The sequence below is a fragment of the Heptranchias perlo genome, chromosome 22, assembly GCF_035084215.1.
Source record: "Heptranchias perlo isolate sHepPer1 chromosome 22, sHepPer1.hap1, whole genome shotgun sequence".
NCBI classification, from domain to species: Eukaryota; Metazoa; Chordata; class Chondrichthyes; order Hexanchiformes; family Hexanchidae; genus Heptranchias; species Heptranchias perlo.
The window spans coordinates 38,780,515-38,797,081 of NC_090346.1; the positions used below are offsets into that span (position 1 = coordinate 38,780,515).

At 40.7% G+C, this 16,567-nt stretch overlaps 1 protein-coding gene across 1 annotated transcript in view; it reads right to left on the reverse strand.

The window, feature by feature from the left end:
- The window catches only part of ppl (periplakin), a 59,583-nt gene extending 43,958 nt beyond the window's left edge, over nucleotides 1-15,625 (reverse strand). Inside the window, exon 1 of the mRNA XM_068003334.1 lies at nucleotides 15,393-15,625. Coding sequence (XP_067859435.1) covers nucleotides 15,393-15,436 — 44 coding nt within the window. The 5' untranslated portion in view covers nucleotides 15,437-15,625. The remainder of the gene's footprint in view (nucleotides 1-15,392) is intronic.
- Nucleotides 15,626-16,567: the final 942 nt, after the last annotated feature.

Genomic DNA, 16,567 nt, shown 5'->3' on the forward strand with positions numbered 1-16,567 from the left:
CTCAACTAGAACTCCCAAAATTCCTCCATTTTTAAAGCTGCCTCCAAAAAGCTAGGTTTCCTCCATTGTACCAAACATCACATGCCCCCCTCAACAGTTCTTAACTGCTTTCAGATGATACTAATTTAGTGGGGGGTATCAGGGCAGAGGGCAGTAGAGTCTGACAAAGAAGCCAAAGTTTTACAGAAGGACCTAGACGTTATTTGCAAGTGGGGCAAAATTTAGTAGATGAAATTCAATACAGGTAAATGCAAGATTATACACACAAAGAAAAAAAATAGGAGATGTACTTAATTAATAATGTTTAACTAAAGGGCCGAAAGAGACCTGGAAGTGATAAATGGATTCAACATTGACCATGCCCAATCTTGCAGAGCAGCAATTAAAGCAAACAGAATGCAGCTTTATTGGCAAATCAGTAGAGTATAAGTCCGAGACTGTAATGCTGAAGCTATTAAGTGCTCTGGTGAATCCACCCCTTGGATGCTCTGTTCAGTTCTAGTCACAGAGGCATAAGGGAAACATCTAAGCCTTGGAACCAGTGCAGTGGAAACACCATGAGGTTGATCCAACTCATTTTCATGGCCTGAGAACTATGGAACTTCTTATTTCCCATAGCCGTCCTCCTACAATCTTTAGGCTTTTAAGACTGAAGCTTGGTGTCATCTAATCACTACCTTCTGATTTAGCTTGCCTTCTATTAGTTTTTTCATCCTTGGTGCTATCCCACACTTTGGCCTTTGGTCTTTCACTTTGGGCTTTCCTTGAATAAACTTCAGACAATCTTCAAACATTTTTGAAAACTCAGCTTCCCAAAATTTGAGGTACATTCGTAAAATCTGGATAGTCCAAATTAAATAAACATCTGGCAAGAATGGAATTCCATACACACATCCACATATACACATATTTACCTTAAAACAATGTTCTGTCAGTTTAATTTAATTCTACTAAAATACAAATTTAGAGGGGGGAATGCTGCCATAATCGCATCATCGTGGCTGTGGACTTTAATTAAATGAATGCTGGAGCATTAGAGAGGGGTCTAAACATCAGAAGACATAACTGTTAGTGGGACGAGACCCTACGGGTTGCTGGAGAAATCTCCGTACCAAGAAAAAAAATACTTATGAGAAACTGAACCTGTGCTACTTGCAGATCCTAGTTTTCCTACATGACTACAATGGATTGGATGGTGAAAACTAGGAAAGGAGAAAAGAAAAAAGCCCACTTGCCTACATCATTTATCTCCAGGAGTGAGAAGAGTTTTTATTAATTCTGGACTAAATAGATGCTCCAAAAAAGCAGGCTTTAAGTATAGTGTTAAAAGGTCCTTGATGTTTCACTCATCATTGATAAGGTGCTTCTGAAGCCAATTAGCCACTTGGTTTCTCATTTGTGGACATTATCAGGTCAACAATGTTTGAATGGCCAATGTTTGAATTACACAGTGCATTAATTTAAACCGTCCTTTGTTACCACATCCGCTGTAATATAAACAAAGGTAAACTCCTAATGGAACTGTGTCTTGAGATTGACAGATAGACGGAGAGAAAAATTCAAACACCTGCCCTTTTGAAGAGATACTACATTTTGAGACTCGTCCCCATAACAAAACTGGTTAAATCAAGTTTGCTTCCCTTAAGGATATGGCCCAAATTTCCTGGCAAGTTTCAGTGTAACTATAGGGTAAGAGTGGCATTGCGCCATTTTTTTGGAAGAAATTTGTATATAACTGATTTACGCCGGTTTTACGCTGAAACATTGCTACGTACGAATTTCCTCAATCATTTGTACTGGTTCTGAGATACATCTGCCAAAATCTTCTACTGCTCATTTACATAGCTCCACCCCAAGCAAAAGATCAGCTCAAGCAAATTCCCTGAATTTATGCAAATAATCCACTGGCGTGGATTAATTTATGCGCAGCGTGGCCAGGAGTCACCTGATATCAGCACGACAGATTTCTGTAGTCTGATAACGGTTTTCTTTGTGATTTGTTTGAATTTTTCTTACTGAGACCTGTACTATAATTAACCAAAGCGCTGTCAGTTTCAGTGCACCAGAAATTTTCATGACTCCTGCAAGCTCCCCCCGACCCCATGCGTTCGGAAGGAATAAGCAGCTGGAATGGCCTTCCCAATGGGCATACTCCTGTTCTGGATACAGTAGTTTTTACGTTCCGGCGTAGGCAAATGAGCTCCACAGGAAACTTTGGAGTAAGTTCCCAAGATCGGAACAGAAAATGGCGTAAACGTCAAGAGTAAGTTCTCCATAAGTATGTTCCCGATAATTCGGGGCAAATACACGGTAAGGGTGAACACTATGTAATAAAGAAATACAAGTGACGGGCTTTATAGCAGTTACTGTCTCATCCGATATCAGTCCTGCAATGGCAAGTTTGCTGATTTTACAAACTAAATGCTCATCTACCTCTTGCCCTCTCATGGACACTCCTGTGCCCCTCTTCACCTGATGGTACGGTTGCCAGCTCTCCAAGATTGTCCAGGAGAAAATTCATAGGCCATTAAAAAAAATGGTGTGGTTTTCTCATTTTCTTTTTACATTTTCATTTATTCGTTCTAAAAATATTGGATTGGGAGGAAAAGGCTGTTTGACTCAAAGTCAGGAATCATCCCATTGGAGACGGAGAGTCCTGTGAAAGACGGGACACTGCGAGGATGGACATGTTGGGCGACCAATGGCAGGAGTGTGGGGGCTGGGCGGTGGGAGGTCATGTGATGAAACTCCTGGAATACATCCAACCAGAGTTGGCAACCCTACCTGATGGGGCAGGTGGGCAAGGCATGGATTTTTTTCCATTACTCTTAACAGAATGCCTTTTGTGCTGGCAATGACGGGAGGTGTCAGTCAGCCTGCACCGAGACTCCCTCTCCCATGGGAATACTTGTTCTGACACATGCCTGCTGCACTTAGACACGGATATGCAGCATTTTAAAAATAAATCCAACTAAGTTATTTTAGGGCTCTTTGAAGAAACAAGTTGCCTTTCCGAGGAGTTCCATTTCTGGGTGATGCTGTAGAATGGTGAAGAAGTGTTCACTTGATCCAGTTTTTTCCTGCCAGAGGGGCCTGTCATTCCAGTTAAACTACTCTTGGGCCACAAAACTGTACCAGCCAAATTTGCATTTACAGATCCTATCTGCTTTGCAAAGGTAACTAAACCAATCTATTGTTCAACACAAGCCCAAAGGAAAACAACTCCAGCTTGACAAAGTTTTAAATATAATTAGACCTATCTGGCTAGAGACTACTCAATGTAATCTCAACAGTATATCGGTCGTGAACACTTTAGTCTCATGAAGTCAATCCCAGACTTTACTGCAGTGCATGACTGGTAATCACTATGACAACCAAACATTTGAGTTAGTGACTCCCAACAGTTAGAGCTGACTGCAGTCAGACAACTTTTCTACCCAGTGTTTCGGACAGTTATGGAAGTGCCCTGGTGGTGTGCTACCTTTCATCGGATCTAATAAAATGTTCAATTTAGCTGTCTAGTTAAATATACATTAATATAGGGACAGGAGTAGGCCTCAAGCCTATTCTGCTATCTTGTGAGCCATGGCAGCTCTATCTTTTTAATCCTAATCATTTCTCTATATCCCTTAATACCTTTACTTCCCAATTGCAGGAACACTTGTCTATGCCTCTTGACATACAGTCCAGCATTCCATTGGCTTCTTAGATTGTTTTTTGTACCTGCGAGCTAACTTTAACTGACATACGTGGCTGGACGTTTAAATTCCTTTGTTTATCTAATCCACCACCGCTCCAAGTGCTCCCCAATTTAGAATGTACTGCCATCTGTCATTCTTACTACCTCACACTTTGGGGGGAATTTTAACGGGGGGCAGGTTTCGGGCAGGGCGAGCATCAAGCCTCCCCGCAACAGCATCAATTTGACACCCGGGCTATTTCATTTATGTCCCGCCGTCCAGCTGCCCGCTGGCTAAAAATCGCGCAATCTAGGGACTGGAAGCTAAGCGGAAGGATCTCGCGGGTGGAAGCTCAGGGTAGCAGAGGCCAAGACTTTCCTTATGGGTCCTGGAGGAGCACTCTTGCTCCTCCTGGCCCCACAAAGCAATGTTCAACACTTACCTTTTGTGGCCTTTTCAGTCTTTGGAGCAGCTTTCATTGAGTGGGCCGATCATAGCGGGCTCAGACCACAGTTAAAAGGCCATCAGTAGGACCAAAATCTGCATACACGTATGAGGCTCCCACCCAATTTAAGCAGGCGCTTCATTCACCGCCAAAAATGGTGGTGATAAAATCTCCGCAGAGTGGAGACGCCACAAGTAATTGGCTCCCGCCTGGTTTCTCATGGGTTACACTAAACTGCATTTGTCATCATTCCACCCACTTGGTGAGTTATGAAGAAGCCTTCTGTTCAGTCGTTATAGCAAGGTTTGGAGAAAATTTTACTTCTATAGAAATTTGGAAACTGTTCAGAGTTAAAGATGCTAAAAATGTGTATCACTAAATATTTTTAAAATCGCAACTGTCTCAGGAATTGGATGGTACAGTACATTAGCTCAGTCTCCCTTTGACCTTTAGGAATTGGGTTTGAATCCAGCCCAGATTGGTGTGATGAAAACGTCCTCATTCCGCAGACTATAAGAGTCCCACTTTAGATGAATTCCTAACGGTAACACCACCACACCAAGCTGCCTGATGTCACTCAGTGTAAAAGGTTAGCTCTTGCAAACACTGGGGATAAATTTAACCTAACTCGCCGGGCAGGAAACCCACGGGATTGGGTGGAACGCTGGTTTTCAATGGAGAGTAAAATCGGGCGGGGTGTAAAACCAGCATGGCATCCGATCCCGTCCGTCTCCCGACGGGCAGGTTAGGTTAAAATTGACCCCTGTGTTTGTATACATCCCTCCCCAACCAATCCCCCAAAACTTTTTTTGAAAAGCTCGTCACATTTGATTCTTGTGGCCTAGTCCAGTTTTTCCTACCCCGTCAATTGGCTCTTTTATCAATGAGTTTATTAGATAATGTAACTGTCCAGAAAACCTAATTAAATGGCCTGGTTGGGGGAGAGAAATGGAGAAGTGAAATCTTACTTAAAGTGAGCAACTTGTTAAAACTTTCTCCAACACTGGGTTTAATTGCTCTGAACAATCTAAAAGCTTTCCATGCATTGCTATACTGCTTCCAGCACACAAGGTCAGATATTGGTACACACAAACACATGTGAAATGCCCCAGAACCACTCCTTCTGCCTTTTAGTAGCATCTCCTATATTTTAAGGAACATAAAACTTCCACCATAACGTGAACATAAAATCTACAATACACAAACCACAAGATTGAATCAGCCTTCACTCAGTGTGAGGTTAATCTGCTACTTTAATCCAGTATGTATACACTCACACTGGAGATTTTATTGTTGCCAATTTTCTCGCCACCACCCCCACCCCCCCCCCCCCGCCTTCTCCTGAACGTACTAACTGTTGCTAGGATACGGTGCCAGTAGATGCTCGGTATCTTGTCAAATTTGCTGTTCTTCCTGTATGAGCCTGATCAGTGAGTGTTGGTCATAGAGACCTTCGTACCCAAACCCTGTTCTTATGCACTGCGAACACTCAGAAGGATTTTCCAGCTGGAGACACTGGATTGTAATTAGGAGAGGGAAATAAGGCTTTTACTTTTCCTCCCTAGTCCAGCCCTCAGACAGTCACCAACAGCACCACCCCTGAGATCAGCTAACTCAGCAGAGATCCAGAAACAACATGAATTTTCTATACTGCCATGTGATGTGTACAGGCTCAAAACTAGGAAATGGTTTCGAGGCAATTAGAACTGACATCCATGACGTGTGATTTTCCTGCCTCTGTAGTATGAAGCTTGGGACTTCCATGGACCCAACAGCATTAGAGATACACATCTTTGTGGGTCATAGGAGCTGCCAACTATCTCTGATTACTTGTAAATGCTTGGGTCTCGGTTAGGAGTGGTGACAACAACATGGGTAAATAAGGGAGAGTGGTTCACAGGGTTCCTTGGTCTATATTTACGCATAGCTTTCCCAGATCCTCCATTTAAGCAATAAAAAGAATGGTAGGAATGTGAAACTCGCTACCACAAGGAGTAAATGAGGCAAATAGCATAGATGCATTTAAAGGGAAGCTAGATAAGCACATGAAGGAGAAAGGAATAGAAGGATATGCTGATAGGGTTAGACGAAAAGGAGTGGGAGGAGGCTCATGTGGAGTACAAACACTGGCATAGACCAGTTGGGCCGAATGGCCTGTTTCAGTAAACTCTATGCAATGTAATTCTATGGAAAAAGCACCTTTAGTGATAAACCAGACTTTTTCCTTTAAGGAGTGGAGTTCCAATCAAATAAACACTTCACTTCCTGTTAAACTTTACACTTTTACTCCAGGACTCTGAGCAGACATCAGTGCAACATTCATGATATTGGACAGTGCAATGAATTTACAATATTGGAAAGGAGGGGATTTCCATATTACAATGGAAAGCTTTGAAACTACAACAGGGATTCAGAGTTGGTCAGGAACCAGCTGAGTGTTATTAATGAATAATTTGATGAAATGAAAAAAGCTGAGCAGCTCAATTTTAAATTGCTGCTTTTATTAAATATGCACACCTGTGTCAGAGATTCAGTCAACACACAGGCAGAGAATTAGTGCCTTATGACTGGTGGCACTAAATTATATTGATGTTTGAGGCTCATTCCACTCCTCTCATTGTTAAAACAATGAAAGGCTAGCACTCAGCTTTCACTACATGCACGCAGTCATTTCACTCGAACAGAAGTGTTAGTACATTCGGTCATCTAACCAAGCTAGCCATTGGTATTTCTTTCCCTGCTATAAATGGATCCTTTCAGGGGCATACTTGAAATTCCAGTTTTCAAAGAGTTAAGCAAGTTACTGAAATTAGATTGGTTTCAACACCCCATTTTGGAATGTTATGTGGGACACACCTAGTGCTTTCCCTGCATACTTGATAGGCCTGACTCCTCCCCTAAATAAGGGCCATAATTATAAATTCCATTTGAATCTTCAAGTACATGGAATTATCAGGTTATAGTTCACCATAGGATGTTACAATAGGAGCAAGGAATATGTCAAGTTCTCCTTAAAAAATCCTTCATTTGTTGCTGGTTAACATAAATAAATTGTAATCAAGTTGTCAAGACCCAAGACAAATTAACTGGGCAATTGTTCTGAATAAATCCAATCTAAAAAATGGCAGTGTTTTAAATTACCTTTTATTTCCCTCATGCACTGTCGTTTTGGGATTGCTAACATCATTATAACTGCGCTAGAATACTCTGGAGAATTTATAAAAAGACACAAGGATAAAGGCTTATATTTTGGTCAAATTTAGAGTTGACAGCACAGCTACAGAGAACAAGTGTAGTAGATTAAATCCTCCCCAGAAACATTGTGTAAAAGAAGTAGCTATAAATCTGCCTTAGCTGTGTTGTTTCAAAAATACCTCTTGCATAAACTGGATGTATGCCCCTGCGATAGAGGCACTGCATAGATTGTCAATCTTTGAGTACTGAAATCAGTGAGATAGCCCCTCCAAAACTTGGTGGCAGTTCAGGGCTTGCAAATCCCTAAGACTCATCTGTGACAGTTGACATGTATGCTACTACCACAGATAAAGGAGGCCAGGAAGGCAAGAGTTAATGGACGGATAGAAAAACTAGAATTAATGTCTGATTTTCAGCTACTATTCACAAACAAATAATACATTTACTGGTCTAGAATTTCCTATCCAGCAGGAATCCTTGGTGACCTGTGAACAGAAGGCAGCAGTCTGTAACCTATTGGTATTTGTACTCCAAGATTGAGCGCTAGGGAGGCAGGGTATGATTGTGGAGGCGGGAAGAGTTTTGGTGCTAGAAGCTATCGTGCGACAAGCTCCAAGAACCGGGAGGCCGCCTGAGAGACCATAACACCATAAGAGATAGGAGCAGGAGTAGGGCATTCGGCCCCTCGAGCCTGCTCCGCCATTTAATGAGATCATGGCTGATCTGATTTTTACCTCAACTCCACTTTCCCACCCTTTCCCCATATCCTTTGACTCCCTTGCTGATCAAAAATTTGTCTAACTCAGCCTTGAATGTATTCAGGCGAAGAAAGTGCACAGGCTCGATCCACGAATGTGAAATACGAACTCTACATCCCTATTATTTTTCCCCTGGGTTGCTCGCAGCAGTTAATTACTGAAATACCGAGCACTCCCAACAACCTTCAGTTCAACACGGTCATTGACATGACTAGACCAATTATTCTTTGGTTCTTCAACCTTAGCCTGGCCCGCAAACTGTAGTCTTGCAACTATGCAAAACGTGAGAAAATAAGCCACTTTTCTGGGTTTAATTTGATGAAAGTCTTTCTTATGGCTGCCATAAGAAAGACTTTCATCAAATTAAACCCAGAAAAGTGGCTTATTTTCTCACGTTTTCCTGACGATGGTCATTACTGTTAAATACCAGCATTTGTAGGCTATTATAGGGTACAGTAGCATAGTGATTATGTTACTGGACCAGTAATCCAGAGGCCTAGACTAATATTCCAGAGTTATGAATTCAAATCCTGCCATAGCAGCTGGAGAATTTAAATTCCATTAATTAAATAAAATTCTGGAATAAGAAAAACTAGTATCAGTAATGGTGGCATGAAACTACTGGATTGTCATAAAAACCCATCTGGTTCACTAATGCCCTTTAGGGAAGGAAACCTGCTGTCCTTAACCTGGTCTGGCCTATATGTGACTCCAGACCCACAGCAATGTGATTGATTCTTAATTGCCCTCTGAAATGGCCTAGCAAGCCACTCAGTTGTTCAAGAAGGTGGCTCACTACCACCTTCTCAAGGACAATTAGGGATGGGCAATAAATGCTGGCCCTGCCAGTGACACCTACATTCCATGAACAAATAAAAAAAAATTACACTGCATAGTTAACTTCAGTATTTTACTGATGTCTTCCAGAATCTTTAGCTTGTTAGGTTGGTGCAAGAATTTTATTTGTAGCACAAGAATGACAAGGTGAGGAAAATCCAATTCACATAAATCATGAAGACTATGATAGCACATTGTATAACTTGTACACAGCAAGGCTTGAAGTTGCCAGTATGACAAAAACTACAAGACACATGTTTAAGTGGGTTCAGTGATTCCATGGCAAAGATTGAGTGAAAGTAAATAGGAAGGCACCAAGGCCAATAAAACTGGTCTACAACAATATATTTGTAACTAAGTTCAGGTGATATTAATGCAGAATAGGTAGGCTTCCTAATGCAGGCTCAAGCTGAACCATTACAGCTAAAGCTGCTTTTAGGTTTTCCAGTTCAATATAAATATTCTGTAGTGACCACACATCAGCAATCAATGATTTAGACATAAAGTCCTGGAGACCATTTCTTCCAAACAACTGAGTGTCAAACCAAGTGATGCAGTCACTTGGCGGGGCAATCATAACTTTGACTAAATTCTGGAAAGCTCAACTCTTTTAAAAAAAAAAGACCGTAGCTTTCTTAAGGAAAGATGCCTTTGATTAGTTGTATTCAGTGGCAAAGAAGACTTTTTCATTTTAAAGCTGAATGTAATGCAGATACATCGCAAGGTAACCCAAAAAATTTGTGATCTGGGAAACCAATACATATGCAATCCGTGTGTTCTACTTACGAAAAATGATAATTTCTAAGAATCTCACTGATAGAGGTTTGGGTTTAGTTGTAACACATTGAATCTTTATCAATGGCCACACTGGTTTCCACTTTCTGCACCTCACACAAAGCCAGCATGTTTAATGGTCCAGAAGCAATTAAATCAGGAAAATAGGATAGGCTCTCACAATCGGTACGAGCACAGATAATGTTCATTTTATTCTAATACTTAAATAAATTGCTTAAGATGCCACTTGGAATCTGAAGGTGCTGTGCAACCACATTTTGGCCAAAGTGTCTATTGACACCACTGTGTCAGCCAATGAGTTGGAGGCAGGGTGGAGACATGATTGACGAGGAATTACCCAATCATCTCCATTCTGGTCGGGAATACTGGTGTCAGCCAGCCCATTTTGGCACCTCTGTTGGAAATGTGGTTCCAAACAGTCTGTACAGTTGATTGGGTGCAAGTCCTATACTAAGATCAGAAAGACTTTTAATCAATCAAGGCAGTTAAAGTGACAGAAGAAGAAACAATTGAGAAGTATCTATAATTTAGAGGGAAGAATTTTGTTAATCTCATATTTAAATTTCAATGGCTAAACGTCTTCGTGGGGCTCATAGTTGGCCATGCAGTAGTTCAGATTTCATAGAGAGGATCCTTCCCATAGCTACAGTACTCGTGAGTGACAGAAGTCCAGAGTGAGTTGCTGTCAGTCTCATGATTCTCAATGGAACTTGCAGGCTGGCAAAAGTGATCTGTGCGGTGATGTTACTTCCTCACCATTAAGTGTCAATATCTGAGGATTCTGGCTTGGATTCCTTTTCACCTGATTAACAGGTCCCATCAACCTTATTATGCTTCCAAGTAGTAGATCATGTTCATTATGTGAACTGCTTTAACCAATTTTCTGACACAGGTTTTTAGAAATCCCTAAAACCCATGGAATCTGAAAGGTTTTCCTTCACAATGAATGTTTAGTTCAGAGGCAACACACCCATTTTAAAATCCTTACCTTTATTACTTAGATTTTTAAAACAGAGAGTAAAAGACTATCTCATTCCTCCAATATAATCCGGTAGTTCCTCTCCAACGAACAGTTTGTGTTATCCACAATATTGTTTGGAATTCAGTGAACTTCATATCTAAAGTAAGACACTTTACATTTGCTATAATTTGGACGATTACTCAGAAAGAATCTTTCCCAACTCAAAACAGACTTTAGCAAAAAAAAATGCTGTGGAAAGTTTAGTTACTTGCTTAAGAATCATGTTTAACATTTTTGAGGTCTTCCCTCCAAAAATTAAATTAAATTGCACTTCAATTTTAAAATAGCATAATTTCACCAGCAAGTTATGGGTCCTGATAACATCAAGATAAAAATATTCTGAACTTTGACGTATTTTTGACTTATAATCACTGAATTCTTCACCAACTCCATACCACTTGTTAATCAGTTCACTTTCTAGAGCAACAGCCCAGCTGAACCGAATTTATTATTAAACAACTAAAGATTCCATTTGCTGTGTGATTAATCATAAACAGAACAGTCATATGAGTGGAATTTGCCTGTTAGGAACTCCAGTTAATGATAACACTAAATTCTTTAAACACTGATAGAATATAGCTAACCACTCATTGCTATATTTTAACTAATCTGTTCAAATAACTACTGCGTTTTCTTCAGATAAAAAAAAACTTTTTCTGTTCAGTTTCTTTTGAAGACTTTTACCTTGTGTTAAAATAATAAATCTCAACAGACCCACTTAAACTTTGAAGAAATTCCAAGCAAGGTGCACCTTGCCTATGGAAATAATGGGAGTGGTTTACTACTGCAATGCATTCTACAACAGGAGTGGAAAGACCAGATCAGAAATTTGCATGGTGACATTATTTTCTTTAATTGCAATGGGCTTTGGTTTAGGGAGAAAGGTTCGCATCTGTTTCATTGCTTCAGGCATTGAGCTAGAATGTTGCCCGACCTGCAGAGCTTTGCAAAGCTGGAGACGCCTGGTAAAATTCAATGCATACAGCCTTTGTATTCCATGCACTTCCTCCGTGTTCATGAAATGGGCAAGGCCCCTAGTTTTTGGTTTTCACAGAAAAATCAGAGATTTCAATCCTCAAAACACTAGTTAAAAATCCAATGTATTAATAATAGAATTTTTTCCAGCCATTTTAGAATCATTAAAACTGCTACAAAACTATAAATTTATTAATTAACTGTCTGCAAAACATGTTTGCATGTAAAGTCATAATGGAGTGTAGTATAACTTTTCAATTAGTGAGAATTTTTTGTAAGAAGTTACATAGTAACATGATGTTTTGAGTAGGTGACCGCCATTGGTCCATCTTGCCTACCCTTCCAAATCTCCCATCAGGTTCCTTACTGTGATCTAGAAGTAGTAGCCCAGCATTCCCTCTCCTACTAGGAATTCATACCATAAGTTGGGTTATGATTTCCTGTTCCACCCCTACAGTTTTTTAAAAATTCATTCTTGGGATATGGGCGTCGCTGGCAAGGCCAGCATTTATTGACCGTCCCTGGTTGCCCTTGGGAAGGTGGTGGTGAGCCGCCTTCTTGATCGGCTGCAGTACGTGTGCTGAAGGTACTCCCACAGTGCTGTTATGTAGGGAGTTCCAGGATTTTGACCCAGCGACAATAAAGGAACGGCGATATATGTCCAAGTCATACTGGTAATCTGGTCCACAATTCTATCACCCTCCTTCTAAAGAAAATGTTGCCTAAATTTCCTATTTTCCTTTGATAAATGTGACTTTAAAACTGTGTCCCTTAGTCCTCAAATCCTGTGCCCGATCGAAGAACTTTCCTGGATCTAATTTCTCCATACCCGTGAAAATCTTGAAGACCTCTATCAATTCCTTCCCCTTCCTCCTCTTCTCCAGAGAGCAAGGTCCCAATGGAGACAAGCTTTCCTCACAACTCATTTCAGGAACTAGCCTCATTGTGCTCCAAAGAACTCCCTCCAATAACTCTACATCCCTCCTACAATAGCGGCCAAAGCTCAGCATAGTACTCCAAAGGCAGTCACACCAAGGCCAGTTACAACTTGAACATCATCTTCTTTGACAGCCCGAGCTCGACATGCCAACATTCTATTTGATATCTTCACTACCCACAAACACTGAATCACTGATTTTAACAAGCTATCCACCAAAACCCTCATTTTTTTTCCTGCTCTGTTACTTCAAGCACGTTACCATACAATGTTTGCTCCACATTCTCACTCTTTATGCCTAATCTCTTCACTCTACACTTATCTGTTGTTTTCCATCTGCTGTCTTTCTATCCATTGACTGAGCCTGTCTAGGTCCCTCTGTATTATTGCACATTTGCTAGCAATCTTTGCCTACTGCACCCGGTTCAGTGTCACCCCCATCACCATCCTTTGCCATTTGTCTTTCGGCCATACATCAGTTCAGCCTAATATTTGATCATCTACCCCATGGCCAATCATCTTGTGAATCAGCCTGTTGTAAAGGAAAGTGTCAAATACCTTCCTGAAATCCAAATGGATAATATCCACGGCCTCACCCTCATCCATTAGATCTGTGACCTCCTCAAAGAAACCCAGTAAACTGCTTAGACACAATCTAGGCCTTATTTTCCCATGCTGACTGTCCTTCCGTTTTCCTCCATTCAATAACAACTTGCATTTATAGAGCACCTTTAACGTAGTAAAATGTCCCAAGGCGCTTAAATTCAAATACTAATATCATTTCTCAATTGTAAACAATTTTACAACACCAAGTTATAGTCCAGCAATTTTATTTTAAATTCACAAGCTTTCGGAGATTTTCTCCTTCCTCAGGCAAATGTTTCAAGATCTCCAACATTTGCCTGAGGAAGGAGAAAATCTCCGAAAGCTTGTGAATTTAAAATAAAATTGCTGGACTATAACTTGGTGTTGTAAAATTGTTTACAATTGTCAACCCCAGTCCATCACCGGCATCTCCACATCATCATTTCTCAAGACATTCTTAGCATTTGGTATATTCTCCTATTAAATTAACCTAGCAAATTTATATTAGTAGCTCTAACATCATGCACAAGGGGATACAATCTCCCACATTTATAATAATTTAACTTAGTGGGCTAGTAACAATCAGTATTTCACATTTAAGAATATGTGTACCACACAAAAATTGTTTTTGATCACAAATCAACTAATATTTCTGTTCTGAACAGTAAAAGGTTGCACGGTTTCAACCTCAAAGACAAAAATAAAACTAGAAAATGGTGGAAGTACAGTGTTTTGGCAGCATTTAGATGGGGTCCATCACTTGAGTTCTGAGGAAAGGTCCCACCCAAAGCATTAACCTAACCTTTCTCATACTGATAGGCCAACTGTGCATTTCCAGCATTTTGTTTAAATTTCAGATTTCCTGCACTTGTATTTTTTCTGAAAACACAATTGTTTTGTTAAAAGATGAGGTAAATCAACAGGTGCACTATAACTGCATGCCTATGGAGTAAGTTTTATTTTAGTAATAGATCATCTATCTGGACCCTGTACGCAAGGTGCTTTGTTTAACAATACAGCAGCAGATCAATGAGGATCGAGGTCCCTAACTACATGATACACTTGGAGCAGGTAAGCTCAATATCAGCAGTCTCTGAGTTCACAGGGTGTTGAATTAGCTCTAAACAGACCAGTCTCACTGACTCCAGTATTTACAGTGTGAAATGGGAGTTGCCTTTTCTTTTACGAAGAGGGATATGGAATCTGATCACTGAGCTAGCCACGGAGATAGAGGTTTGATTGTGGCACTTGGTAGGCTTCATTCTACAATCAAACATTGATAGTCCATTAGTTGAGAATTAATCATTTGCTACGGGGTGGTCAGAAGACTCAAATCCACCCATTTCAGTGCAGTAAGGCACTGGGATTCTGCAATACTGATTAGGATATGCAAGGGAGAATCTTTGTGTAATAACATAATTATTAATGATGAACAATCTGGGATCAATTTGCATTTGTGCTTAGATTAAGAGTCCATATATACGGACTGAACAGCAGATTAATAAGTTGAATGTTCCTTCTTTCTAAGTGAATACTTTGGAATATCCTACCATTAATACTCGAGGTAAAGCAAGTTAAGGCAATATAGTGTTGATGCACTTTACATCTGAGGATCACAGCCTTTCATGTTTCTCCTGCTTTAATCAGATGTTTTTAAATTGTCTCTGTGGCCACACCCTGTTGAGTTTGAAGGGTGTTTTGTAAGAAGTTTTTCATTAGGAGAGTTACATGCAGATCAAATATATTTTTAAAACTTGTAAAAAGAAGAATCTTTTTGATTTTTTTAATCAGTCAGTATTGGGGAGGGGATGAGACACGCAATTTGTAATTTGTAAACCAGATGTGAACCCATCACCCGACAGGTAGCCCAATCAGTAACCTGTATACAAACAGGAGGACAGGGAACGATCGGCGAGCTGCTACATTATTACTATACTTAGTTCGATAACTTTTACATTCTGAATCTGACCATTGTACAAATTGATCGTCCTTTAAGGGTGACCTAGTGCTGAAATTTAAAAAAACTTTTGTAGTTAATGGCAACTTGGTGAAAGTTTATTATCTAATGTCACTTCAAAAAAAAACTTACTTAAAACATTGAATGTACACTTATTAATAACTAAAATGCACACGTACAAAATAAATAGTGTAATACTCTACTTACTTGGTTTTGGTGGGAGTTATGTTCTTGGACTTCTTTTTAAACATCTTGGCTGCCCTGAAAGTTGGGGGATGATATGATAAATCCTTATCCTCCACAATCAGGGTGATGGTGTTTTGAAGGGTAGCCTGGTTTGACAAAGAGAGCTCTGCCTTTTCCTGTGTGGAGCACAACAGACACTATGTCAAGTGAACAAACTGCGATCTCACCTGTTGTCTTCCCCTCCGCCCTTTACCTGCGAGTTCCAGCAGTGATTGACAGGACCTACTTCCCAGACCCGCCCAATTCATGCCCCACCTCTTCGTCCCGTTGGCGCGTCCCGACGTCCCCTTTCTTTCCTATTGGCCGCCGCTCTTGTCGGGACCATTGTTGCGCAGCGACCTGCCTTGATTGACACTCCGCGATTCCGCCTCTTGTGTTATTGGTGGGACGTGCACTCCCCGTCAGACTGGCCAGACCGGTGCAGCTCTGCCCTTCCTCGCTGTCAGCTTGTGTTAAAGGAGATAAATTCCTCGTCCCACAGGGAAAAAAGCCCACACGCCCTTCACAGTGCGTATCTGTAGTCTCAATGGGACAGTAAGCATTCTCACTTCAAATATCTCACATAACTCACATTGCAATATGTCCTGGCACCCTAAGTTATGAATGATTCCAATAAACTGGAGACTTTTACAAAACGCCTTATTGAACAAAACGATTCAAAACCCTACACACAATTAGTTATTTTCCCAGTGCAGTGACTTCAGTTATGTGGACAAAGGCTGAAGCCATTTTGAAATAGCAATGTTTCACAAACATCAGTGAGATTGAATTACCAGAAATAATGGCTAGAACACAGGGGGAGCTCCCCATTCTTCTTCCAACAGTACCATGGGATCTTTAACATCCACTTGAACAGGCAGATGGACCTCAGTTTAACTTCTCATTTGAGATGAGCTTCCAACCCCATATTCTCTCCATTCACAAAAACCGCCTACTTCCACCTCCGTAATATCGCCTGTGTCCACCTCTGCCTCAGCCCATCTGCTGCTGAAACTCTCATCCATACTTTTGTTACCTCTAAACTTGACTATTCCAATGCCTTCCTGTCCGGCCTCCCATCTTCCACCCTCCGTAAACTTGAGCTCATCCAAAACTCTGCTGCCCGTATCCTGACCTGCAACAGCAACAGCAGCAAC